Genomic DNA, 25,596 nt, shown 5'->3' on the forward strand with positions numbered 1-25,596 from the left:
ATTCAGAGTAAGGCAGTAATGATAATAATGATGATGATAATAATAATAATGATGATGATAATAATAATAATGATGATGATAATAATAATAATAATAATAATAATAATAATAATAATAATAATAATAATGATAACAATAATAATGATGATAACAATAATAATGATGATGATAACAATAATAACAATAATAATAATAATAATAATAATAATAATAATAATAATAATAATAATAATAATAATAATAATAATTATAATAATAATGATAATATTAATAGCACGTATATATATATATTATAATCACCGACTCGTTCGCAAATGACAGTAGCTCTAGGCACATGCCTCTCTCATCCTCTCCAATCATGAATTGAAACCTGCAGTGTTGGGGTTTTCCTGGAATGTTTTTCACATTGTGACAAAATATCCTTTCGTGGCTTTATTTGCTGGATAGAAAATAGATAGAACGAAGTTGACGTCACTCGGGTCTTTGTTATTGGTCTTTTGTTGTTTTTTTTTTTTTTGTTTTGTTTTGTTTTCTTTTGTTTTGTTTGGGTTTTTTTTTTTTTTTTTTTTTTTTTTTTGTTTCTTCTTTTTTTCTTTTTTTTTTGTTTTGTTGTTATTTGTATGCCATCCGTGTTTATCACTAATTCTCACTAAACTGTATTAACCAGACTATAAACGTTCAAGGTTGCACATAGTTTTGTTTGTTGGTCCGGATGGCAATGTTGTGAGTTTCTTAGTCAAGTTCATAGCATCTATATATAGCTTCGGTTTGTGGTCTATTGGTATTCTATTCAGCTCGTGTGACAAGTAAATCACGACTTTCGAATCCCGCTGCCCGCGGCGAAATTAAAGGTGAGTCCTAAGAAAAGAATCTGTACTCACAGTTTCTCGTCATTCTCGGCTTTAAATCAGTGCCCGATTGGAAACTGTCTCTGTCGAAATAAAACTTGTGATAGCGCTGTTCTTTGCATCATGCATCGTCCTACTTTGTAAGTTGTACTGCTGGTACGGGAACCCGTGAGTAAAGCACTTTGAGCACATTTATTGTGACCCATCACGTCAGAACGGTGTTATATCGGGGTTGAATCAGATACCAAAAGGTGACCCGCCGTTTCCAAGCGGTTTTATGTTGGGAAGAATAAGTGCTGGAAATGGCATTTAGACAGCAACACTTAACAAGAAGGACGAGACATGATGCCTGTTAGGCGATATTACAATTGGTTTTTTTTTCGACAGAGATAACGCTGTCAACCGCCTGGTACTCACTTTACACCTGAATACAGTGAGAGAATGTGAGCTAAGCGTCTTTTCCAATGACTCTACTATGAGCCGTTCAAAGCGGGACTCGAATCCTAGACCTTTCGATCCAAAGGCGATTATCATATCACTGAACCACATAACCTCAAGTGTTTTTTTTTTTTAATTGAAATTATTTAACTATGGCTACGCTTAAAACCGAACATTCTTTTCAGAGAACGAGGAAAATCAAAAATAAACATTAATCAGTTACGACTAAGTAAACTTAGTCTACAAGACATACAGAATTCTTTAACTTTAGTTATTGTGAAACCATGCATAGTTATTGTCGGTTTGTGACTATTACTACCAATAGAACATCTCAGGCACGTTCGGTTAAGGTACTAAACAAATCCATAAAATGCACGCCCCATTGATCAAGTGTGCCTGGCCCTCCCAAAACATACAACAAAGAGCATACACAATAGGAGTTACAACATCCACACTTAATACCCTACTAATACTAAGACTTGTGTATGACAAAGTTGTTCTAATACTTGCACGGCACGACTTACGGTTTATGGGGTTGTAACTTGACCCAGTCAAACATCTACTACTACTACTACTACGACTATAAGGACGACGGCAACAGCAACAACAATAACAATATCTACTGCTAATACTACTACTACTATTACTACTACTACTACTACTACTACTACTACTACTACTACTACTACTACTACTACTACTGGTACTACTGCTAGTAATACTACTAGTACTGCTACTGCTGCTACAACTACTACTACTACTACAACAACAACTACTACTACTACTACTACTACTACTACTACTACTACTACGACTACTACTACTACTACTACTAGATATTCTATCTCACGTACACTACTTACACTAACTGTGTACACTACAGTCACTACTACTCACTACTGGTACTACGCTAGTAACTGACTAGTACTGCTACTGCTAGCACAATACACTACTACTACAACAACAATACTACTACTACTATACTACTACTACTACTACTACTACGACTACTATCTACTACTACTACTATACTACTCTACTACTACTACTACTACTACTACTACTACAACTACTACTACTACTACAACAACAACAACTACTACTACTACTACTACTACTACTACTACTACTACTACTACTACTACTACGACTACTTCTACTACTAGTAGTAGTAGTATCGTGACTCAGCGATACAGCCTTTGCTTCGTACCCGAAATGCTGTGTGACCTTGAGCAAGTCACCTCATCTTAGCTCAGTTAGCAGCGCTGGACTGCGGCTGAAGCCTTGGTTATTCCAGTCTTACCTTGGAATAGACCCTAGAGACAAATTTCCCTCCTGGGATGAATAAATGGAATGTTATTTTATTATCTCTTTTATACTATTACTACTACATGTTAAATGTTGCTGTTGACCAGGGACCCTTGTAAAGCGCTTTGATCACATTAAGTGGATATTGCACTATATAAAGCCCCATTTTTTTTTAAAGAAATGTTTTTGAATTACTCCACAATGTCTTAACCTTCATTGTCAATTTCATTTCTTCCACAGACATTCACAGTTTGTTTAGTTTTCCATTGTTCCCTCTTTGGACATGACTCTGTGAAAGACGTTGGTAAATCAATAAACATCCGATTTCAAATGCAGGCTGCCTACACAAACTTAATCATCATCAGCAGCCACGAATAGCTAATTGCATTCATGCATAAATTACGCACGCATCAGCGGTTCAATATTATTATTATTATTAATACCTACTATTAATATTCTTGTTATTATTTATGAGGTAGACTCGTCGCACGCAAACGGGTCGTTTGAAGGTGATTGTATTGTGTTATGTCTCATTTCGGGAAGCAACAATTCTACATCAAATAAAATTACAGGTTGTGATTGTGACTGGTTTTTCCTGTGTTGCGTAATTACGTCATTGAGACTTTGAAAGCAATTCACGAGGAGTGAAGTTTAACTTTCAGCCGTGCCTGTCCTCGAAATTCATCAACAAAAGACGCGCTGTTCTCGGTGTTAAGACTGTTCACTTTTGGCTGAAGGTAAATATTTTGGAAGGCCCATGGATGAAAAGTGATCCGATACAAGAGATTTAGTTGACTTAGGAGCGTGTTTGCGTGTGTACTTTTTTCTCTTGATTTGAAAATAAAAAAGGAATAATTGTAAAATTCATCAAAGAAAAAAAAAAAAAGAAGAAAGATCAACATTCAGTCTGTGTAGCTTTTCGATAGCCTTTCCAAAAAAAAAAAAAAGGCTTTAGCTAAAGATTGTGTCATTAACTTCAAACTGTTCATGAATAGCTTTTGCTGTGTATTTTTCTTGAAAAATTCACCCACAATAAATTTGTGCCAGGCGCTCTCAAAAGCATAACCGATCATCATTGTGAATAAAAACGTTCGTGTTTTGATTCACGATACGAGAATGTTGGTGAGCTGAACCAACATCAAAACGTCGTGTTTGTTTTTTTTCATTCAGTTTCTTGGATTTATTTCACGTGACGCTACTCTTCGAATATGTCTACAAAACGACATCAATTCTACGTCGAGTTCCTGGGATGGATGGAATGCAGGGGAATCCGGGGAGTCAAGTACGTGGAACCCGTCATCAAGGAGATGAGACGGCGCCAGAGGAAGATGCAGGATACACCTCCAAAACTTACCATACAAGTGAGATGTTTTTAAAGTGTTTTAATAGAATACAAAGTATTCGATTTAATCCATCCTCCATTAATTACTGCCTTGCCCTGTCTATCTCTTTCTCCTTCCTCCTTATCTTAAACTTGAGCTTTAATATAGGGCGCGCAATATCCACTAAACGTGCTCAAAGCGCTTTACAAGGAGTCCATAGCCAACAGTAACACTTAACATATAGAACGAGACATGACGCCTGTTAGACGATATTGCAATTTTTTGTTCGGACGGGGACGACGCTGTTAACGGCCAGGTACTCATTTTACACCTGAGTACGGTGAGATAATGTGAGTAAAGTCTTTTCCAAGGACTCAACTATGCGCCGAGCGAGACTCGTACCCAGAACCCTTCCGATCCGAAAGCGAGTGTCATACCACTAGACCACATAGCCGCACTCTTATACATCTTTGGGGATTCTACTCCTTATTACCTACCCCCCCCCCCCCCACTTTCCATAACCGTTAAAAGATTAAGTAATATAATAAAAGTGCTGTGAAAGTATGGAAGTCCTACTACTACTACTACTACTACTACTACTACTACTACTACTACTACTACTACTACTACTACTAAACTAATACTACTACTACTACTACTACTACTACTACTACACTACTACTACTACGACGACACGACACTATAAGCAAATACTGCAACTCCCACTACAACAACAACACACTACTACTACTACTACTACTACTATTACTACTACTACTACTATACTATAACTAACTACTACTATACACACAACGCGACACGACGACTTTCACAATACTGCAACTACACTACAACAACTACTACTACTACTACTACTACTACAACTACTACTACTACTACTACTACTACTACTACTACTACTACTACTACTAAACACGACTACGACTACTACACTACTACACTACTATATATTACTAAACTGCTACTACTACTCTACTACTACTCTACTACTACTACTACTACACTACTACTACTACTACTACTACTACTACTACTACTACTACTACTACCTACTAATACTACTACTACTACTACTACTACTACTACTCTATGCTACTACTAACTACTAATATACTATAATAACTATACTACTACTACTAATACCATACTACTAATAATACTACTAATAATAATAATAATATAATAATAATAATAATAATAATAGTAATAATAATAATAATAATGCAATAATGATAATATATACTACTACTACTACTACCATTACTATACTACTCTACTACTACTACAACTATACTACTACTACTACTACTACTACTACTACTACTACCACTACTACTACTACTACTAACTACTACTACTACTACTACTACTACTCCCACTACACTACTACTACTACAACTACCAATACTACTACTACTACTACTACTACTACTACTACTACTACTACTACTACTACTACAACTACCAATACTACTATGATGTCAATAACAAAATGAAAATCTCTCTAATTATCACTTCCAAAATAAAATTTAAAATCTACCCTAATTTGACCACAGTCCAAATCAAACAATCAGTAAGTCGTCTATTAAACCACACGCGCGCACACACACACACAAACAAAATACATATAATACAAATATATATATATATATATATATATATATATATATTACACGCAGAGAGAGAGAGAGAGAGAGAGAGAGAGAGAGAGAAGAGAGAGAGAAAGAAAAAAATGCGAGGAGAGAGAGAGGAGAGAGAGAGAGAGAGAGAGAGAGAGAGAGAGAGAGAGAGAGAGAGAGAGATTACACCGCACTGAACCGAACTTCCGATCTGTTTCTATTTTTACCTCGTCTTCAATCTTAAAAAAGAAAAAAAACGGCACGGCCATACATACCCTGGGAGAGAACATTACAATACAAATATCGGTCAGGCTGTGTCCAAGATTACAAGATCTGAAGATCGCTGCCCCGTTGACCAATGCCGTGGAAGTCATTAAGATTGATACGAGCACAAATCAAACATTGCTGGTAGCCATTACTGTGTACATAATATTCTGCTGTGCAGTGACGAAACACATCTTCAGAAAACGTGCCCAACCCAACCCAATCCAATCCAATCCAATTTAATCCATAGTGTTGCAGCTTCAAGAACTGAAGATAGATACAACATTTCTGTGGGATGGGGATTATGGTGTCAAGGTTATATAGCTCTGTGTCACAGTAATTATTAATTATGTCCTCCCGTAACAATAATGGTTTCTAATTGCCAAGTAAATTTCTCATAACCGTCAGAATTCCTCAAATTGCACTTCAAATATTATCGATACTTATGAAGACCATCAACTTGTCAAACTGTCTCAAACCTGAGACTTCGAGAAGCATCAAATTTGAGACTTTTTCACAATTTAGTGGACATCTTAATCAATTAATATATGGAGTGTTTAAGATCTCTCTAGCCAACATGAAATAAATGCCTTTATTCCTTATTCGGCTGTCTGTAAGTGCAACTATACCAAATGACTTTTCCTCGACTCCAGTTCTAAATTTATCAGTGTAAAAATGAAAGGTGCAGCAGAGTACAGTCCACTCCACTTATATGACACTCGGTTATCTGATGGGTTTTATTGGGTATACGACTGACACTTTTGTCAAGTAGCATATTAAAGAACATTGACCACAAATTTTGATGCCAATAATAATAATAATAATAATAATAATAATAATAATAATAATAATAATAATAATAATAATAATAATAATAATATATTATATATATATTATATATATTATATATTATATATATATATATATATATATATATATATATCTATATATTCTTTATTCATTAATTCAACAACTTGTTCGGTCTGTATATAGAATTATTTTTTCATCATTTATTTATAGTTTTTTTTTCATTTAATATTCAAACATCTAATTTGTATATTTGTCACGTCCTTTATCAATGACAGCAATCAATAGGTCATTACTGACTAAACAATTTTTTTTCATTTGTCCAGAACAATTTCAACTCAAATAATATCATTAAATGAAAATGAGCTTCAGATTGTCTTAAAATTTTGTAATTTTAGACAAGTTCATAAGACTCTCAGATTCAAAACTATTTGAAGGTAAAATTTGTGTCCCAACCAAAATAAGTTGTTCTGTCAGTGATTGACAAACTGTAGACAGTTGTCGTTCTTGGTTTTTGTCGTTATTCGGTTGATACCGATAGATTCTTGACGTCAATAAATTTTTTCGGACAGTGGACAATGGTTATGAATAGCCACCGTCCGTCGTTCTTGCGGTCACCACTCCCTCTGGCTGTTGTAACGTACCCAATACTAATCTCAAGTATTCTGGGTTTGAATGTAAAGTACGCATATTGGATAATCAAGAAATTCGGGGTTCTATTATCTTTTTCTTTTTTGTTTTCTTTTATTTTATTTTATTTTTTTTGGTATTTTTTAAAATATTTTTTGTTTGCTTTTTTGTTGTTTTTTGAAATGGAAAATACCAGTCGCATATTTTTTGGGCCTGTTTTCTTTTTTTTTTTTAGGTGTCTATAGAGTTATCAGATTGATTTATTTATATATATATATATATATATATATATATATATATATATATATATTATAAACACTATATATCAACATACACACACACAATATATATATATATATATATAATATATATATATATATATATATATATATATATATATATATATATATATATATCGAAATCAGAAGAAATCATTGTTCTGTTACTTTGAAAAGCTATGGACGAATTTCTCCCTCCTCGGTTTGTTTTTCTGATATAAATGATTTTCTTTTCAAATACCTAGGGCCTGCCCCCGAAATTGAAGCAGAAATATATAATTTCTTAGATCTTCGAAAGGTTTTAACAAAGTATCACTTGTCTGCTATTCTTTAAACACAAAAAAAATATCTGAGCAAGTGTAGATATTTATTTACTAGGCTAGGTGAACCAAGACAAAACAATGAAATTTACATTTTTGCACAACTTTTCAAAATAGCTTAATAACTGAGGTCTTTTATGCCGTATGCTACAACCTCTCTTTTAATATAAATATATAATATATATATATATATATATTATATTTATATATATATATATGGGTGTGTGTGTGTGTGTGTTTGTGTGCGCACGCGTTTGTCTGTGTGTTTATGTATATAATATTCCTTGTATATGCAGGTAGATCATAATCCTAATATCTGGACACTGAAACAACACGTCGATTTCACACTGGGGGTTGTGGGGTTTGAGCCTTATAATTTGAGTCTTCTGGAGCGGAAATAGGTTTAGGGGGACCCGCTTTGAACTTGTCCTTCTTTCAACAAGACGCTGACTGGCACTGTTATATAACGTTCTTTTTATATTGAAACAGAAGCACTGAATGTAACAATATATTGTATTCAGGTTGTATAATATCGACGTCGTGAACGATATTTGACATTTTTATATAAAAAATAATTTGGGGTTTCGACAAGCTGCTCGATGCAGCATTTGCCTTACAAGCTACAAGAACCACCGCTTATTCAATATACTTTTTACCGCTGTCGATCTAACAGAAGTTGGGTAGTTGCATTAAATCTATCTGGTCGAAAGTATTTTACTTTGCGATAGAATAGCGTTTTATCTAAAGGGGTTATGAACAAATTTTTTCTGTCAGTAACAAAAAGAGATGGATTTCGACTCTGTGAGGATTATGAACTGGATTAACCAATTACGTTTGTATATTCTCTGTATCACATATTCACAATTTTTTAATTCGATAATACGTTACGTGGGAAAGTATCATACTGTTCATAACCTCTTGATAGTGAATAAAGAGTACAAGAGCTTTTAAGTCTGAATAAAATCGAGGATGAAAGGTGAATCGTCTCTCGATATACAAGTTTTTTTTCCTTTATACGCCCAAATCGTATTCTGTGTAAATGATATGTCTTGGCGTTTGCACAATCGTCTGAACACCAATGAGCTTTTTAAAAAGAAACAACCACAAACAACCAAACAACCACAAACAACCAAACAACCAAACAACCAAACAACAAACAACCAACAAACAACCAAAACAAACAACCAAACAACCAAACAACCAAACAACCAAACAACCAAACAACCAAACAACCAAACAACCAAACAACCAAACAACCAAACAACAACAAACAACCAAACAACCAAACAACCAAACAACCAAACAACCAAACAACCACAAACAACCAAACAACCACAAACAACCACAAACAACCAAACAACCAAACAACCAAACAACCAAACAACCAAACAACCACAAACACCCAAACAACCACAAACAACCAAACAACCACAAACAACCAAACAACCAAACAACCAAACAACCAAACAACCAAACAACCAAACAACCAAACAACCAAACAACCAAACAACCACAAACAACCAAACAACCAAACAACCACAAACAACCAAACAACCAAACAACCAAACCCACAACAACCAAACAACCACAAACAACCACAAACAACCAAACAACCAAAACAACCACAAACAAACAACAAACAACCAAACAACCAAACCAACACAAACAACCAAACAACCAACAACCAAACAACCAACAACCAAACACCAAACAACCACAAACCAAACAAACACAAACAACCAAACAAACCAAAACAACCAAACAACCAAACAACCAAACAACCAAAACAACCAACAACACAAACAACCAAACAACCACAAACAACAACCAACACCACAAACAACCAAACAACCAAACAACAACCAAACAACCAAACAACCAACAACCACAACCAAAACAACCAAACACCAAACAACCAAAACAACCAAACAACCAAACAACCAAACAACAAAACCAAACCAACACAAACAACCAAACAACCACAAACAACCAAACAACCAAACCCAAAACAACCAAACAAACAACAACCAAACAACCACAAACAACCAAACAACCAAACAACCACAAACAACCAAACAACCAAACAACCAAACAACCAAACAACCAAAACAACCAACCCAAACAACACCAAACAACCAAACACACACAACAACCAACAAAAACAACCCAAACAACCAAACAACCACAACAACAAACAACAACAACCAACAAACAACCAAACAACCAAACAACACAACACCAAACAACCAAAACAACCAAACAACCAAACAACAACAACCAAACAACCCACAAACAACACAAACAACCACAAAACCAACAACCAACAACCACAAACAACCAAACAACCACAAACCAACCAACAACAACAACCACAAACAACCACAACAACCAAACAACCAAACAACCACAACAACCACAACAACCAAACAACCACAAACAACCAACAACCACAACAACCAAACAACCACAAACAACCCAAACAACCAAACAACCACACAACAACCACAAACAACCAAACAACCAAACACACCAAACAACCAAAACACAACCACAAACAACCACCAACACCAAACCAAAACCACCACACACCAAACAACCAAACCAACCCAAACAACCACCAAACAACCACCAAACAACCAACAACCACAAACAACCAACCAACAACCCAAACAACCAAACACCAACAACCACAAACAACCAAAACAACCACACAACAAACCACACCAAACAACCACAACCAACAACCAAACAACCACAAACAACCAAACAACACAACACCAAACAACCACAAACAACCAAACAACCACAAACAACCAAACAACCACAAACAACCAAACAACCACAAACAACAACAAACAACCACAAACAACCACAAACAACCAAACAACCAAACAACCACAAACAACCAAACAACCAAACAACCACAAACAACCAAACACCAACCCACAACAACCAAACAACCACAAACAACCACAAACAACACAAACAACCACAAACAACCACAACAACAACCAAACAACACAAACAACCACAACAACCAAACAACCACAAACAACCACAAACAACCAAAACAACCACAAACAACCACACACAACCAACACCAAACAACCAAACAACCACAAACAAACAACCAAACAACCACAAACAACCACAAACAACCAAACAACCAAACAACCACAACAACCACAAACAACCACAAACAACCAAACAACCACAAACAACCAAACAACCAAACAACCACAAACAACCAAACAACCAAACAACCACAAACAACCAAACAACCACAAACAACCACAAACAAACAAACAACCAAACAACCACAAACAACCAAACCCTAAGTGAGAAATTGAAATATCTGATAGCTTAGAAAATCACGGGATTTAGACAAACGTCTAACAACAGCAACAGCAACAACAACAACACTAACAACAGCAACAGCAACCAGATTCAGGTGCAAAGAGGGGGTACACTGTCTTTTATTGCGACAGTTATTGTACAAGGTAGACAATGTAAATCAGATCTAATGCTTCGATAGGCCCCATTCCCATGAATTGTGTTATCAAATGCACGGCTTTTTATAAAGGTAATGCATTTAATGGGATTACAAACATGATATTAACTCGGTGCTTTGATCCGATTGGATAAAGGAGCCTTTTTCTAACAAAATACGTTATTTTCATTTTTGTCAGAAACCTTCAAATATCGCTCGATTAAATTGGAATCTGTGTTTTGAATCTTAAAATCTTTAATGATCGAAAATATTTTACTTTTGGAAATAATAAAAAAACGGAGAGACAATTTTTTGAGTTGTAAATATTTTCAGATTCTCCGTGTCTATAGAATTTGAATGTTTATGACATAATCCCTTTGTGATCTAATCTCACTTTACAATATGGTTCACATCACCTATAAGTCTTTAGAGAAAGAAGCGAAGGGCGTTATAATATTTCTTCATAATGTACTTTGAATGACACGAACGAGATTTTGGCCAATTTTGAATGATATTAGCAGATAGAACTGTCCAATTTACTTACCACAAAGTTTCATTCAGTTTTGAAAATTTTAGGTATGGGTGGTTTAATATAATTTGTATCAATATTGAATTAATTTAGACCCTTTATCGAAGCATTATTGTATGGGCGTGGGTCATAGCGTCTGATGCATTCTCTCTATGTAATACAAGCACGACAAGAGCATCTTCTATATCAATAAATACAATAACATATGACTCATCATTGTCGTAGAGACATATTCATTTCACTCCTATAAAAAAAAATTAAAAAATTAAAAAATAATTTAAAAAATAAAAAAATAACAAATAAAAAATAAATATTAATATATATACTGTCTCCACTCCTGATCGGTTTAGATTTCTCCTTTTTCACATCAAATGATTTATCATGTAAGAAGTCGAACAAATGGGTTGTGTTTAAGGGGGAGGAAAAGAAAATAAATATTACTTTTATCGAAGACAGATTGCCGAATTTATCTCAGAATAATAATGGAAATTACTTAGCGATTGATGTACTTCATAACCAAATTGTAGCAGACGAATGGTAGTGTGGTATCACGTGACAGAAGGCAGGACAAATCCCCTCTCCTTCGCTCAGAAAGCTATGAAAATTTGTGGGATTTTTTTCCGCTAAAAACGGCATGTAGAATTTTAATGATCGAAAATATTTTACTTTTGAAAATAAGAAAAAAATAGAGAGACAATTTTATGAGTTGTAATGTTTTGAGATTCTCCGTGTCTATAGAATTTGCATGTTGATGACATTAAAAATCCCTTTGTGTCGTCTTTTGAAGTATTCTGAATGACTCACAACTTGATCGACATAATGTTCCTGAAGATTTTCTGCTGAAGACACAACAAATAATCGACATCATTAATTTGTGAAATTAAGATTTTAGATCTATCTAGTATTTTAAACCAATGTGCCTTGAGACATGCAAATGATTAATACGCTTCAACAGTCGTAACGTCACTTCCCTCGTAATGACGCATGGTAACTTAGTAACTGGCTCTAAACTATCGGAACAATGGCGGACGCCCTTATGAAATATTTCTCTGACGAGCATAAAAGCGTATTCAGAGGGAAAAAAACATTATAAATCTGATCATGTTTTGACTTTTACACATTCTGATCAGAAAAAAATATTACAATTTCTAGCCAGCATGAAGAATAAAAAGTACCGATTTTCTTTGTTTAGAACCAGGATGGCCGCCGTTGCCGGGCGACGTGACATCAGACTATTGAATCCAATTGATGTCACTTTGCCATCCTTCGTTATGAGATACAATGTTAAGGGGTCGCAATTCAAGTTTAATAGGCCGGGTTATTATAAAAAAATATATATATTGTAATGAAAACTTCATGAAAACAATAAAAATAATGTCCTGAAAAATAGGTAACAAGCACTTTATACTCTCATAAAGACAAGGTAGATTATAATAATGGTACAAGTGTGCCTACATTTCCATTATGACAATACCCCCACCAGTTTTTATCTAAGTGCGGTTTTTTAAACCAAATGAATAAATCCATCACATAAACAATCTGGCCACAATTAAGCAGCCCTTCAGATCCAGCAGGTCCTTGGATACGGCGGAGTTTATCCCGGTTTCTACAGCGTGCTACGGACAATAGTAATCGCTTGCTACCCTTTTGATATGACGCTAATCTATATCGCAAAGTACTCTCCGCCATATCGAACAAACCCAGCTAGCCAATTACCACTGGGTAGACAGACGGTGGAGTCGGAAAGGGGGGGGGGGGAGAACTCGACGTCACCTAGGATCGATCTCGGAACCTTTGCGTGTGAATCGAGTGCTCTACCAATTGAGCTATTGGGACGACCAGACCAGAATTAGGGGTAGGGAAACAAAACAAAATAATAACAAAAGGAATCAACGAGCGACTTGGAATATTTCACCTAACTTGAAATGTCTTTCAACGCTACAAAAACTAAGATATTCTTCGGATCTTTAAACCTAAATTAATGAGTAAATAATTGGATCTAATCGTATCGTCATTGTCGTGTTACTCCCTGGTACTACACGTCATCCGTGTATTGTATGTATGACGTCAGACAAGCCAGGGACCGAGGGGACGGGATAGTTACAACAACAACAAAATAACAGGGACACAAATCTAAGACTCCAATCTATCAACACATTAATCAGCAATCGTCCCCACACAGATAAAACAAGACTTTGCAGTCATCAATAGAATCAATGAATCGGATGTAATCTCCTCTTTGTTGTCTCCTTTTTTGGAACCGGAACTTAGAATTGGTTGTTATTCATTGACAAAACACATCATTTTTTTTCTATTTTGGCCAAAAATTAGACGGTCTATAGATAGATTAAATAAGACAACGATCTATTTTCAAAAAAGAAGTCATAAATTTTAGACATTTTATAATTAAAGAGTTCTCGGGTTTAATACGTTTTTGACAAGTTTCGGGCTATTTTAATTGATTAGTATCCAAATTTATGTTTTCTGACCAAAATGAAATAAAACGTGTGCTGTAGTTTTGTGGAGATTAAGTTATTAGTATCCGGTTCCACTGGGGTTATGTATGTCTGAACACAATGCTTTTATTTCATATTGTCTGTTTTTTAAATGTACGTAGAGCTTTGCCATTCATCTATTAAACAAACAAACAAATGTTTTGAAAAGGTGTGTATAAAACAGTTCCAGAATCATCTTTGACCACACTTTTCTGACACCTTAATAATCTATAAATACTACAAATTTAGATGCTCAATTGTCAGGGGGGGGGGGGGGTTCATTATTTAACTCTTATACACTCATGAAACAAATTTTACATTAGTTTTTTCCAAATAACTTATTATTGAAGTATTATTGTGGTGAATGAATGTCACTAAAACGATCATTTGTGTCAGGCTTGTGTGCCGTTTTGAGATATTAGTAGGTTGCACATAGCACTGATACAGTTTGAACATTGGGTATTGAGCCATTGGATAACGGGTACTAGTCGGTGATATTATATTATTTTCGAGGTCAAAACCAGATTATCGTGGTCATTGCGGACGGATTAAAGACGGACTAATCTTCTGATACGATCAACGGGACACCCAGACTAGAGTTGTAATGTGAACTTGACTTTGGTAGATCGATCGATGTAGACAATATGGTGTAGGGATCAAAATTACTAATGGTCTTGTGGTTAAAACGACCTCCACCTATTTGCAGATCTGATAAACGAACGCGATCATGGGCTTAATTTAACTTTGTTGAAATGAAAAATACTTAATAATAATAATAATAATAATAATAATAATAATAATAATAATAATAATAATAATAATAATAATAATAATAATAATAATAAAAATCATCATAATAATAATAGATCTTTATTGTCCATAAATATGGTAATTTGTCATTTAGTTACACTTGTTATAACGTTAAACGATAACTGTAACATTGAACAGATATTTCACTCCTACTTATTTTCTCTCTCTCTCTCTCTCTCTCTCTCCTCCTCTCTCTCTCTCTCTCTCCTCTCTCTCTCTCTCTCTCTCTCTCTCTCTCTTGCGTTGGATTGACACCGATGTGTACTTTTTTGCGGGTCTGACAATTTATCATGGGCCCATTGTTGTTATGGAAATCTAAAAAAAAAATGACGCAAGATATTGTCCAATACAACAATGTTAAACGAGGCCCATAACTGTGTTCGGGTGAGCGACCTGCATTTATATGCACGTCGTTTGAGACCAAATATAACACATTTGGTTGAAAAAGGTAAAATGTCGGGAAGAACCGAATGTTTAGAAAGAGATCTTGTATTCAAAATGAAAAGAAATTATGTTGAATTTTAGTTGTTGTCACTCTGTGCGATGAGATTCTTTCTCCTCAATAAAACGTTGAAAATTACTATCAGTTTAATATTTTGTTAAATAAATTAAATATACAGGATCTAAATCACCCCCCACACACACACACACACACACACACACACACACACACACACACACACACACACATAATACTGTTTCCTGACGCTTGGTAAAAAATTAAGAAGAAGAAAAAAATATAACACGTTTGAAAAAAAAGGATATAACCTATGCGTCAATCGCAGTGCATGCCGAAAAGTGAGCATTAGGTGCTAAGTTTCCTTTTCAAGGGTTTTTGTTTTTAAAAAGAAAAGATTACGACACGCGGTTCGAACTCGGGTCCTCCCGGTGGAGATGGCAGTGCAATGCATCATCCATTCGGCCATTCACCCCCTGCAACATGTGTTTAACCTTCTCCTTGCCAGCTATGGGTATCGTCCTATTCGTAAGGATACAATGAACATTTTCCCCTATTAGATTTATATTGTACATTATAAAATGGGTAATAAACTCTTTGTTATGCTATGCGGCTATGTGGTCTTGTGATATGACACTCGCTTTCGAATCGGAAGGTCCAGGGTTCGAACCTCGCGTTCGGCGCATAGTTGAGTCCTTGGAGAAGGCTCTTTTCTCACATTCTCTCACCCTACTCAGGTGTAAAATGATTACCTGGCCGTTAGCAACGTTGTCTGTGTCCGAAAAAAATGTAATATTGCCTAACAGGCGTCATGTCCCGTCCTACATGTTAAATGTTGCTGTTGACAAGGGACCCCTTGTAAAGCGCTTTGAGCACATTTAGTGGATATTGCTCTAAATAAAGCTCAATTTTTTTTAAAATGTAAACTATAGGGTTTCGTCCCATTTGTTAGGATACAATGAACATTTTCCCCTATTAGATTTGTATTGTACACCATAAAATTGGTAATAAAATCTTTGTTATTATATTTATAAAAACTTAATGCGGTTTTATAAAGCTCGTCTTCACGAGCTTGTTGATTTTGCCTTTGGGTTTTAAAAGAAAAGAATTTTGTGTTAAGACAGGAACGGTTTTCCCGAATCGTGTGTGAACACAACTCACAACGAAGATTATCAAACTTTGTAGATACTTCAGCCTAAACACCAACAATCGCTGCCACATTCAACAACTCTCTACCATAGTGGGCAGGGAGGCACTTACTGTGTCTTCTATCCCTTTATATCTGTCTTCCAACTCACTCTCTGTCTTTGTCTTGGAATGAGATTACTTGGTTTTGTCCTGGCCCTGGCCGGATACTCTAGCTGAGAGGGAAACAGTCAAATGTATAGTTAGTTTTGGGAGATGATATTGTTTTCCTTGCAAATCATCTCTCTGTTATGCATTGTATTATGTCTTCTTTATATTATATATTATGATTTGTAAAACATTTGAGTGTATTCCTATTAGTTGGGACCTGTGCTTGTGTGTGGATGAGACTTTTAGTGATCTCAAACTAAGTACTTTGATGGTGTGCTCTTGGAATCTACACCTGTTTCTTATTTGAACCAATTCCCCTTTGTCTTACCTTTTCTTGGGTGCTTTAATTGTAATTCTAGAACTTTTTACTATCCCATTTTCTTCCTTTTTACTGGCGCTGATATGACCTTAATGTGTTGCAAGTGCCGTAAAACCCTTAAAAAACAAAAACAAAACAACTCTCTACGCCCTCGAATACAAATACTCAGAATTCAGTCCACTTCGAGTAACATTCAGAATTAGATTTAGTATGGCATAAGGAAAGGGTTAAAATAAGTGAAGCACGATCTTTATTATAAGCACGCCAAGTATTATGATTGATATGCGCACAATCTTGTACAACGCATTTATTACCGCATGCACGTTCCACAACTGGATTGTCATGTTGTGTTGTCTCATGTCGTCACTTTGGTATGAAAACGCCTTAAATGCAGTGGCGTGGCGTGCTTACAGTATAAGCCTTTATATATACATGTTGCTTACAGAGCTATAGCTCAGAAGCTAGAGTTCAAAATAACAATATCTTGCTACTTTTTAGATAGAATGCTAGTTCATCGCAAATTACTTTCCGCCAGGTCGGAATGAAACCAGCTACCCAGTCAATACTGGGTGCTCAGAAAGGTAAAAAAATAAAAACAATCTCGACTGTACCCGGATTCAATCATGTTTCCTTTTTCGTGTCAAGCGAGTGCTCTAACACCCCCCATCCTGGACAAAATGAATTACATCATTATCTATAATATACCACCAACCTGACGGTTTTTATCGTGCGTGGATTTACAAGTGTTAACAGCTATTTGTCAGGCCGATTATACCAAAGTTTATACAGTCAATACCGAAAGGCTAAAATAATTATACTATGCTTTGAACATGTTCACGGAATACATTCACACATGAATGAAATGAAGGCGAATAAATGTCTCGGGGCTATTAATAATCCACGCAATATCTATATTACACTTTTCCATCGGAAGGTTCAAATATTTAAATATTCTTAAGACAATTTGAAGCAGCTTACTTGTGCTTAATCCCCTTCGGGCCTTGAGGCACATAGGGCATCCACCAGACATCTCCATTTTTTGCGATCGGCTGCTTTTGCGGTGGCTGTATTCCAGGACAGGCCTGCTTCCTTTAATTCTTTCTACATGGTCCTTCGCCGGGTTTCTTTGGGTCTTCCCCGCTTTCTCTTCCCATCTGCTGTCCAGTACAAGGCTGTCTTGGGAAGTGATCCTTTTTCCATTCTGGCCACATGACCCAGCCAACGCCATCTTCAATTTGTAGGAGACAGGAACCAAATCAAATAATATCACATAATATTGGTCCATAGCCCGTCTCGACTTTATGGATAGCACCTGGTTGCAAACAGCGATGAATATTTTAAGATTCCTAATATTCGTATAAAAAGCACGCCAAACTCGCTCAGACAATATACATACCTACTCCTAAATTGTCACTAGTAAAAGGTATATTCTCATTAAAAATCTCTTCACTTTAGCAAGCAAAATAAATAAAGAGTTATATGACATCAACTATCTGTAATAAAAAGTAATTTTAAAAATTTGATTTTTTAAAAATGTCTGCTTAGATTTTCACGGCGGTGCAAAAGAATACAATCATCCCATTCACTGACAAAATACTTTTCTTATTTAGTCAGAATGTTTTGATTGACGTCAAGCATCAATCAATTAACATGTCTCACATGCACAACTTGACAACAATTTTAAAACTGAGCCACTCTTTGAAGTTTGACAAGTTTGGGGGATTGGCATCTAAAATAATCTCAAAGATAAAAAAGTGATGATTTAATTGAAATTCCTTTATTCATCCTCACTGGAATTATTTTGTTTAAGATCTATATTGAGAACAGATCGAGATAACCCACGCGTCAGCCGCAGTGCAGCGCCACAATAAGGGCTAAATTTTTTTGATGAACAGATATAAAAAAGATGTCTACAGCGGGGCTCGACCTCGAGACATTTGGGCGGGAATGCACAATGCCTTATCCATCCATCCATCTCATTCCTTGTCTGGACTAAATGAAAAAAAATGTGTTTTGTCAGTGCGTGGCCGAATTGCACTCGTATATAATGTCCTTGTATATTGCCCTGACATGACATAATTCTTGATTTTATTATGAAATATTGGGCGAAGAGAACGACATTACAAGACTTGTTACAATGTTAACAGGTGTTAAATGACTGCAATTAATCATATTATTATTATATAGCAGGGATATGGAGCAGTGGGAGATTGAGAAATAGTGGGGGGAAGGGGGAAAGAGAGAGAGAGAGAGAGAGAGGGGGGGAGAGAGAGAGAGAGAGAGAGAGAGAGAGAGAGAGAGAGAGAGGGGTGTGTTAGATTGAAATATATTGAGATGTAGAAAATGGAAGCATCCAGAGATAATCGGTTAGATATCATTGCATGAAGGTCAATATATAATATTGGATAGGTAGATAAATTATTGAGTAGCTTTATGGATCGATAGATAGATCAATAGATAGATTGACGGAAATAGATTGACATATTGATAAAAATTTATTGATAGAAAGATGGATGGATAAATGGATGGGTTAATTTTGTGAAATATATATAATTGAATAGCATAGACAGACGGATGACTAGATTGATAGTGACAGATTGATAGATAGATGAAAGAATGTGTTATTGGATGAATAGAACAAATAGATTGGATACAGTGAATTAGAACAGATATATGAATAGATCAATAGATAGACAGTTAGATAAATAGATAGATAGATAGATAAATAAATAGATGGAAGGACATGTAATTATATAGATAGATAGAGAGATAGATAGATAGATAGATAGATAGATAGATAGATAGATAGATAGATAGATAGATAGATAGATAGATAGATAGATAGATAGATAGATAGATAGATAGATATATAGATATTGAATCGTGTTTGATACAAATATGGTACGAAAAGTGCTCGACATGCAGTAATGGAGCGAATTATTATTATTTAGAATATTTACCACAATGTTTGAATGTAGACTGTCTCAAACATTGTGGTAAATATTCTAGATATATAGATAGATAGATAGATAGATAGATAGATAGATAGATAGATAGATAGATAGACATACAGATAGATAGATAGATAGATAGATAGATAGATAGATAGATAGATAGATAGATAGATAGATAGATAGATAGATAGATAGGAAGATAGATAAAATGATGTATGGATCGAAAGAAAATTGTCATATTTTTCTCTGCCACAATAAAACCAAGAATAGGATCCAGGACAAGGGTACATATTTCAGCAGTTTATCAATGTCAACGAGGTATAAGAATGGATACTTAGCTGCTATGACAGATAGGTCTTCGTTTGGGCGAACCTGTCACAGGAACAGATAGCAAGATAAGGATCTGCCATCAACGTGTGTTTCCTTGGGGGGCGGGGGGGGGAGAGAAAGAGAGAGAGAGAGAGAGAGAGAGGGAGAGAGAGAGAGAGAGAAAGAGAGAGAGAGAGAGAGAGAGAGAGAGAGAGAGAGAGAGAGAGAGAGAGAGAGAGGGTGTTGGACTGATAGGTGTTATAAAGTAATTAAAATGACAAATGTATGATTCTCACCGACTTATTATGGAGTAATGCATATCTACTGATTGTTGCATTTGTAAAACAAGTCTACCGAAGAACAACACATTATTTTTTACTTCATAGTTTATCCATGTAAAGCTATGTAAATAACTTATTCCCAGTCTCCCAAGAATGATTAAACTGGAGACTTCTTTGCAGTGAAATATTTTAGAACCAAAAAAAAAAAATGAAAAATGCGTTTTGTTAATGAACGACAGAAATACAATGCCACAGGAATTACAAACTGAAAAGAATGCAACAATGATATTATTGTCATTGTGTAGCTTACATGTATGTCCATCCCTTGTGGCGCTATGATACAAAGAACCAGCATTATGAGAAAAAAAAGAAATATATATAAACAATCCTTATTTTAATATTATGTCTATTTCAACAAATACAAAAGATAAATGTTATTTTCCACAACAGCACTGCATTAAATGTGCAATAATATAATATATATATATATATATATATATATATATATATATATATATATATATATATATATATATATATATATACTTATTTGGGGTTGGTGTTGTTTTTGCTAGGGTTATTTTCATCTGAGTTTCACTAGATTATTTTGGTCCTTTGTCCCCTCTTACGCTGTTTTGTTAAGAAATGGATTTAAGCCAAATGTAGAGGGTCTTTTTTTCATCTCATTTTAACTCCATTTTATATTAATTTATGATCTAAAATTTCAAAGTAGTATAAAATTAGAGATAGCTAGGTCTACACCGAATTTGATAACTGCGAATTTCATTGTTTTTTAAATCCTAAAATTTAATAGTTAATATGCGTGCATAGCATAAAGCCCACTCTCACAAAGATCGAATATTTATAAAGTATATGCTAGGAAAAGACCTAAAAGCATATCATCTATTACTAGAAAAAAAAAAAAAGAAAAATGTCGAGCTTTTATATAGCGCAGCAATATCCACTAGACGTGCTCAAAGCGCTTTACATGGAGGTCCCATGTAGGACGAAACATGACGCCTGCTATGCGATATTACATTTTTTTCCGACAGAGACAACGCTGTTAACGGCCAGGTACTCATTTTACACCCGAGTACGGTTAGAGAATGCGAGTAAAGAGCTTTTTCCAAGGACTCAACTATTTGCCGAGCGAGGCTCGAACCCAGGACCTTCCGATCCGAAAGCGAGGGTCATACCACAAGACCAAATAGCCGTAGAACATTAAACGCTAACTTAGATTATCTCAATGGCCTGCCAAAATCAGGGTTATTAACCTTAAAGTTCCCATTGGCTATATCATGGACAGGCCCTGTTGAATGCTTAACTGTGCGGCTATGTGGGCTTGTGGTATGACACTCGCTTTCGGATCGGAAAGTCCTGGGTTCGAGCCTCGCTCGGCAAATAGTTGAATCCTTGGAGAAGGCTCTTTACTCACATTCTCTCACCGTACTCAGGTGTAAAATGAGTACAAAATTTGTAATATCGCCTGACAAGCGTTATGTCTCGTCTTACATGTTATGTGTTGCTGTTGGCCAGGGAACCTTGTGAAGCGATTTGAGCACGTTTAGTGGATATTGAGCTATATAAAAGCTCAAGTTTGTTTTTTTGTTGTTTTTTTTTGTGTGTTTTATTATGTACAGTCTAACACCATTTGGGCAAATTAGCAAAATTCGTACGTACGTATTCAAAATCTGGTGATGTTATTGAGAGATGATCTATAACTATTTTCTCTCCATGTCTGAGCTGACAAAACGTGACCTATTAACTCAAAACGGAAATATATTGAGTTATTATCGGGATGAAGCCGATACAAAATAGTGAATTTAACTTTAGATTGACCATAAACGTGAGATTGTGGCTTTTGTCAATTGATAATAAATAATAAATAAAGAGATTTATAAAGGGTACACTTCCACTCAAAGGTGCTTAGATAGGGCGCTAAATGTGCTCAAAGCGCTTTACAAGGGGTCCCTGGTCAACAGCAACATTTAACATGTAAGACGTGACATGCCGCCTGTTAGGCGATCTCACACTTTTTTTCGGACAGAGACAACGCTGTCAACGGCCAGGTCCTACTCATTTTACACCTGAGTATGGTGAGAGAATGTGAGTAAAGAGTCTTTTCCAAGGACTCAACTATGCGCCGAGCGAGGATCGAACCCAGGACATTCCGATCCGAAAGCGAGTGTCATACCACAAGACCACATAGCCATGAATATTCGACTTATCCGACGAAATCAATTTGACCGGCATGTGTGTTGCTCAATGCAGTACCGGATGTTTTGGGGTTTTTTTCAACAGACTGTAATAGTTGCCTCTCGGTCAGATATCCTAGGTACTCAATACAGTATTAGAGGCCTTTGATAAGACGTATGGTGGCATAGTAGTTAGCCGGATTAATCGTACTTAGAGCTCCGTCTTATCATTATTAGCTTTATATAGCGCAATATCCATTAAATGTGCTCAAAGTGCTTTAAAAGGGGTCCCTGGTCAACAGCAACATTTCACATGTGGGACGGGACATGACGCCTGTTAGGCGATATTACAATTTTTTTCGGACAGAGACAACGCTGTCAACGGCCAGGTACTCATTTTAGACCTGAGTACGGTGAGAGAATCGAGTAAAGAGTCTTTTCCAAGGACTCAACTATGCGCCAATCGAGGATCGTACACAGGACCTTCCGATCCGAAAGCGAGTGTCATACCACAAGACCACATAGCCATGAATATTCGACTTATCCGACGAAATCAATTTGACCGGCATGTGTGTTGCTCAATGCAGTACCGGATGTTTTGGGGTTTTTTTCAACAGACTGTAATAGTTGCCTCTCGGTCAGATATCCTAGGTACTCAATACAGTATTAGAGGCCTTTGATAAGACTATGGTGACATAGTAGTTAGCCGGATTAATAGTACTTAGAGCTCCGTCTTATCACCCCTATGTTTTGAATGTCTTATAGAAATCGACGCAATCTCAAGTAGCTGGTCGTCTCTTTTATCAGGCTATGAATTCTATCCTTATTTACAGAATATACTCTGGATTATGTCCGCACGTCTATTATCTCCCCTTCTCCCACCACCCCTCCTCCTCTCTCTCTCTCTCTCTCTCTCTCTCTCTCTCTCTCTCTCTCCTCTCTCTTTTATATATATATATATATATATATATATATATATATATATATATATATATATTGAATCGTGTTTGATACAAATATGGTACGAAAAGTGCTCGACATGTAGTAATGGAGTGAATTATTATTTAAAATATTTACCACAATGTTTGGGGCAGTCTACATCGATGTTTCAGGCTTAATTTGCCATGGCAATTAAGCCTGAAACATCGATGTAGACTGCCCCAAACATTGTGGTAAATATTTTAAATAATAATATATATATATATATATATATATATATATAAGGTCACTCACATTTTTTGTTTGCCGATACAATGAAAACAAGTCTAGATACAAGTCGTTCAAATATTATTGACGCGACGAGTCGTGTTCTTGTGAGTAACCATTGCGTACTTCTTTAGAAAAAAGAAAAAAAAAACAAAAAACGTTTTTATGTCATCGCCATTCATCATGACTATTTTTCCTCATCATCATAATTATTATCGTCATCATCATCATCATCAATCATCATCATCATCATCATCACATCAACATCATCATCATCATCATCATCATCATCATCATCATCATCATCATCATCATCATCATCATCATCAACATCATCATCATCATCATCATCATCATCATCATCATCACCATCGTCATCAATAATATCATAAGATGGCATCACTCTGAAACCAGAAGACCAGTTACACACTGTACGTATCCAGTCGTCTGGAGGACTGGTATTACACATCTAAGGAGATTGGAACCAGTAATTTGACATCACACTTTTGTTCCCTATAGAAGGAACGAAGCTGACGTCACTAACCTCTGAGTTGTAGTTTTTTAGACAGCCTGTTTAGTTATTAGTATTGACATCAATCTATCAAAAAGACTTCAAGCTAAGCTTACACAGTTACATCGTTTTGACGTTTTCAACTTTTCACAAATTTATATATTATTATTGATTTATTATTATTATATATTATTATATTATTATTATTATTATTATTATTATTATTATTATTATTATTATTATTATTATTATTATATTATATATTATTATTATTATTATTAATATTATTATATTATTATTATTATTATCATTATTATTATTATTATTATTATTATTATTATTATTATTATTATTATCACCATCATATCCGACTGGCAGATGTTTTGAGTATTTTACCTTAACGCATAGCATCAATTGTGATTGTTAAAGAGAAGCTGATAGGTGATCGATGAAGGCAAAACATGTCTAATGGTTTATTTACGCCTGTGGCTTTGTGTTTCGTGTATGCACCATTATAACTTGTAGCCCTTGCTGTAACTGCCGTGCCGCTCAATGGCAAAAGGCTTTTACTTTATTTTGGTCAGAAAACGGGTTTACTTTTTACACCATATTTGTAAGGTGAAGTTGAATGTAAGCCTCAATTTAATTACAAAAACAGATCAAATGAACGTTTCGGGTTTCCCCTTTATCAACAAAACAGGATGATTGAAACACCACAGATGAATGAGATGATGTGGTAGTTGATGAATCATTCATCTTAACTACGCCACTACCACATCATCTCATTCATCTGTGGTATTTCATTCATCCTGTTTTGTTGATAAAGGGGAAACCCGAAACGTTCATATGATCTGTTTTTGTAATTAAATTGAAGCTTACATTCAACTTC

General features: G+C 35.3%; 1 protein-coding gene across 4 annotated transcripts in view; it reads left to right on the top strand.

Annotated features, from left to right (window-relative positions):
* LOC144969087 (uncharacterized) overlaps window positions 1-25,596 on the top strand; it is a 73,273-nt gene that overhangs the window by 30,392 nt on the left and 17,285 nt on the right. For 3 of the 4 annotated variants that reach the window (XM_078908127.1, XM_078908125.1, XM_078908128.1), the window contains exon 2: window positions 2,835-3,955. In XM_078908127.1, the coding sequence (XP_078764253.1) occupies window positions 3,803-3,955 (153 nt within the window). In that variant the 5' untranslated portion in view covers window positions 2,835-3,802. The remainder of the gene's footprint in view (window positions 1-2,834; window positions 3,956-25,596) is intronic. The other variant, XM_078908129.1, reaches the window with a different exon arrangement.

The sequence above is a fragment of the Berghia stephanieae genome, chromosome 3 (assembly GCF_034508935.2).
Source record: "Berghia stephanieae isolate SIO BIC M18660-M18661 chromosome 3, UCSD_Bste_1.3, whole genome shotgun sequence".
In the NCBI taxonomy this organism is placed as follows: domain Eukaryota; kingdom Metazoa; phylum Mollusca; class Gastropoda; order Nudibranchia; family Aeolidiidae; genus Berghia; species Berghia stephanieae.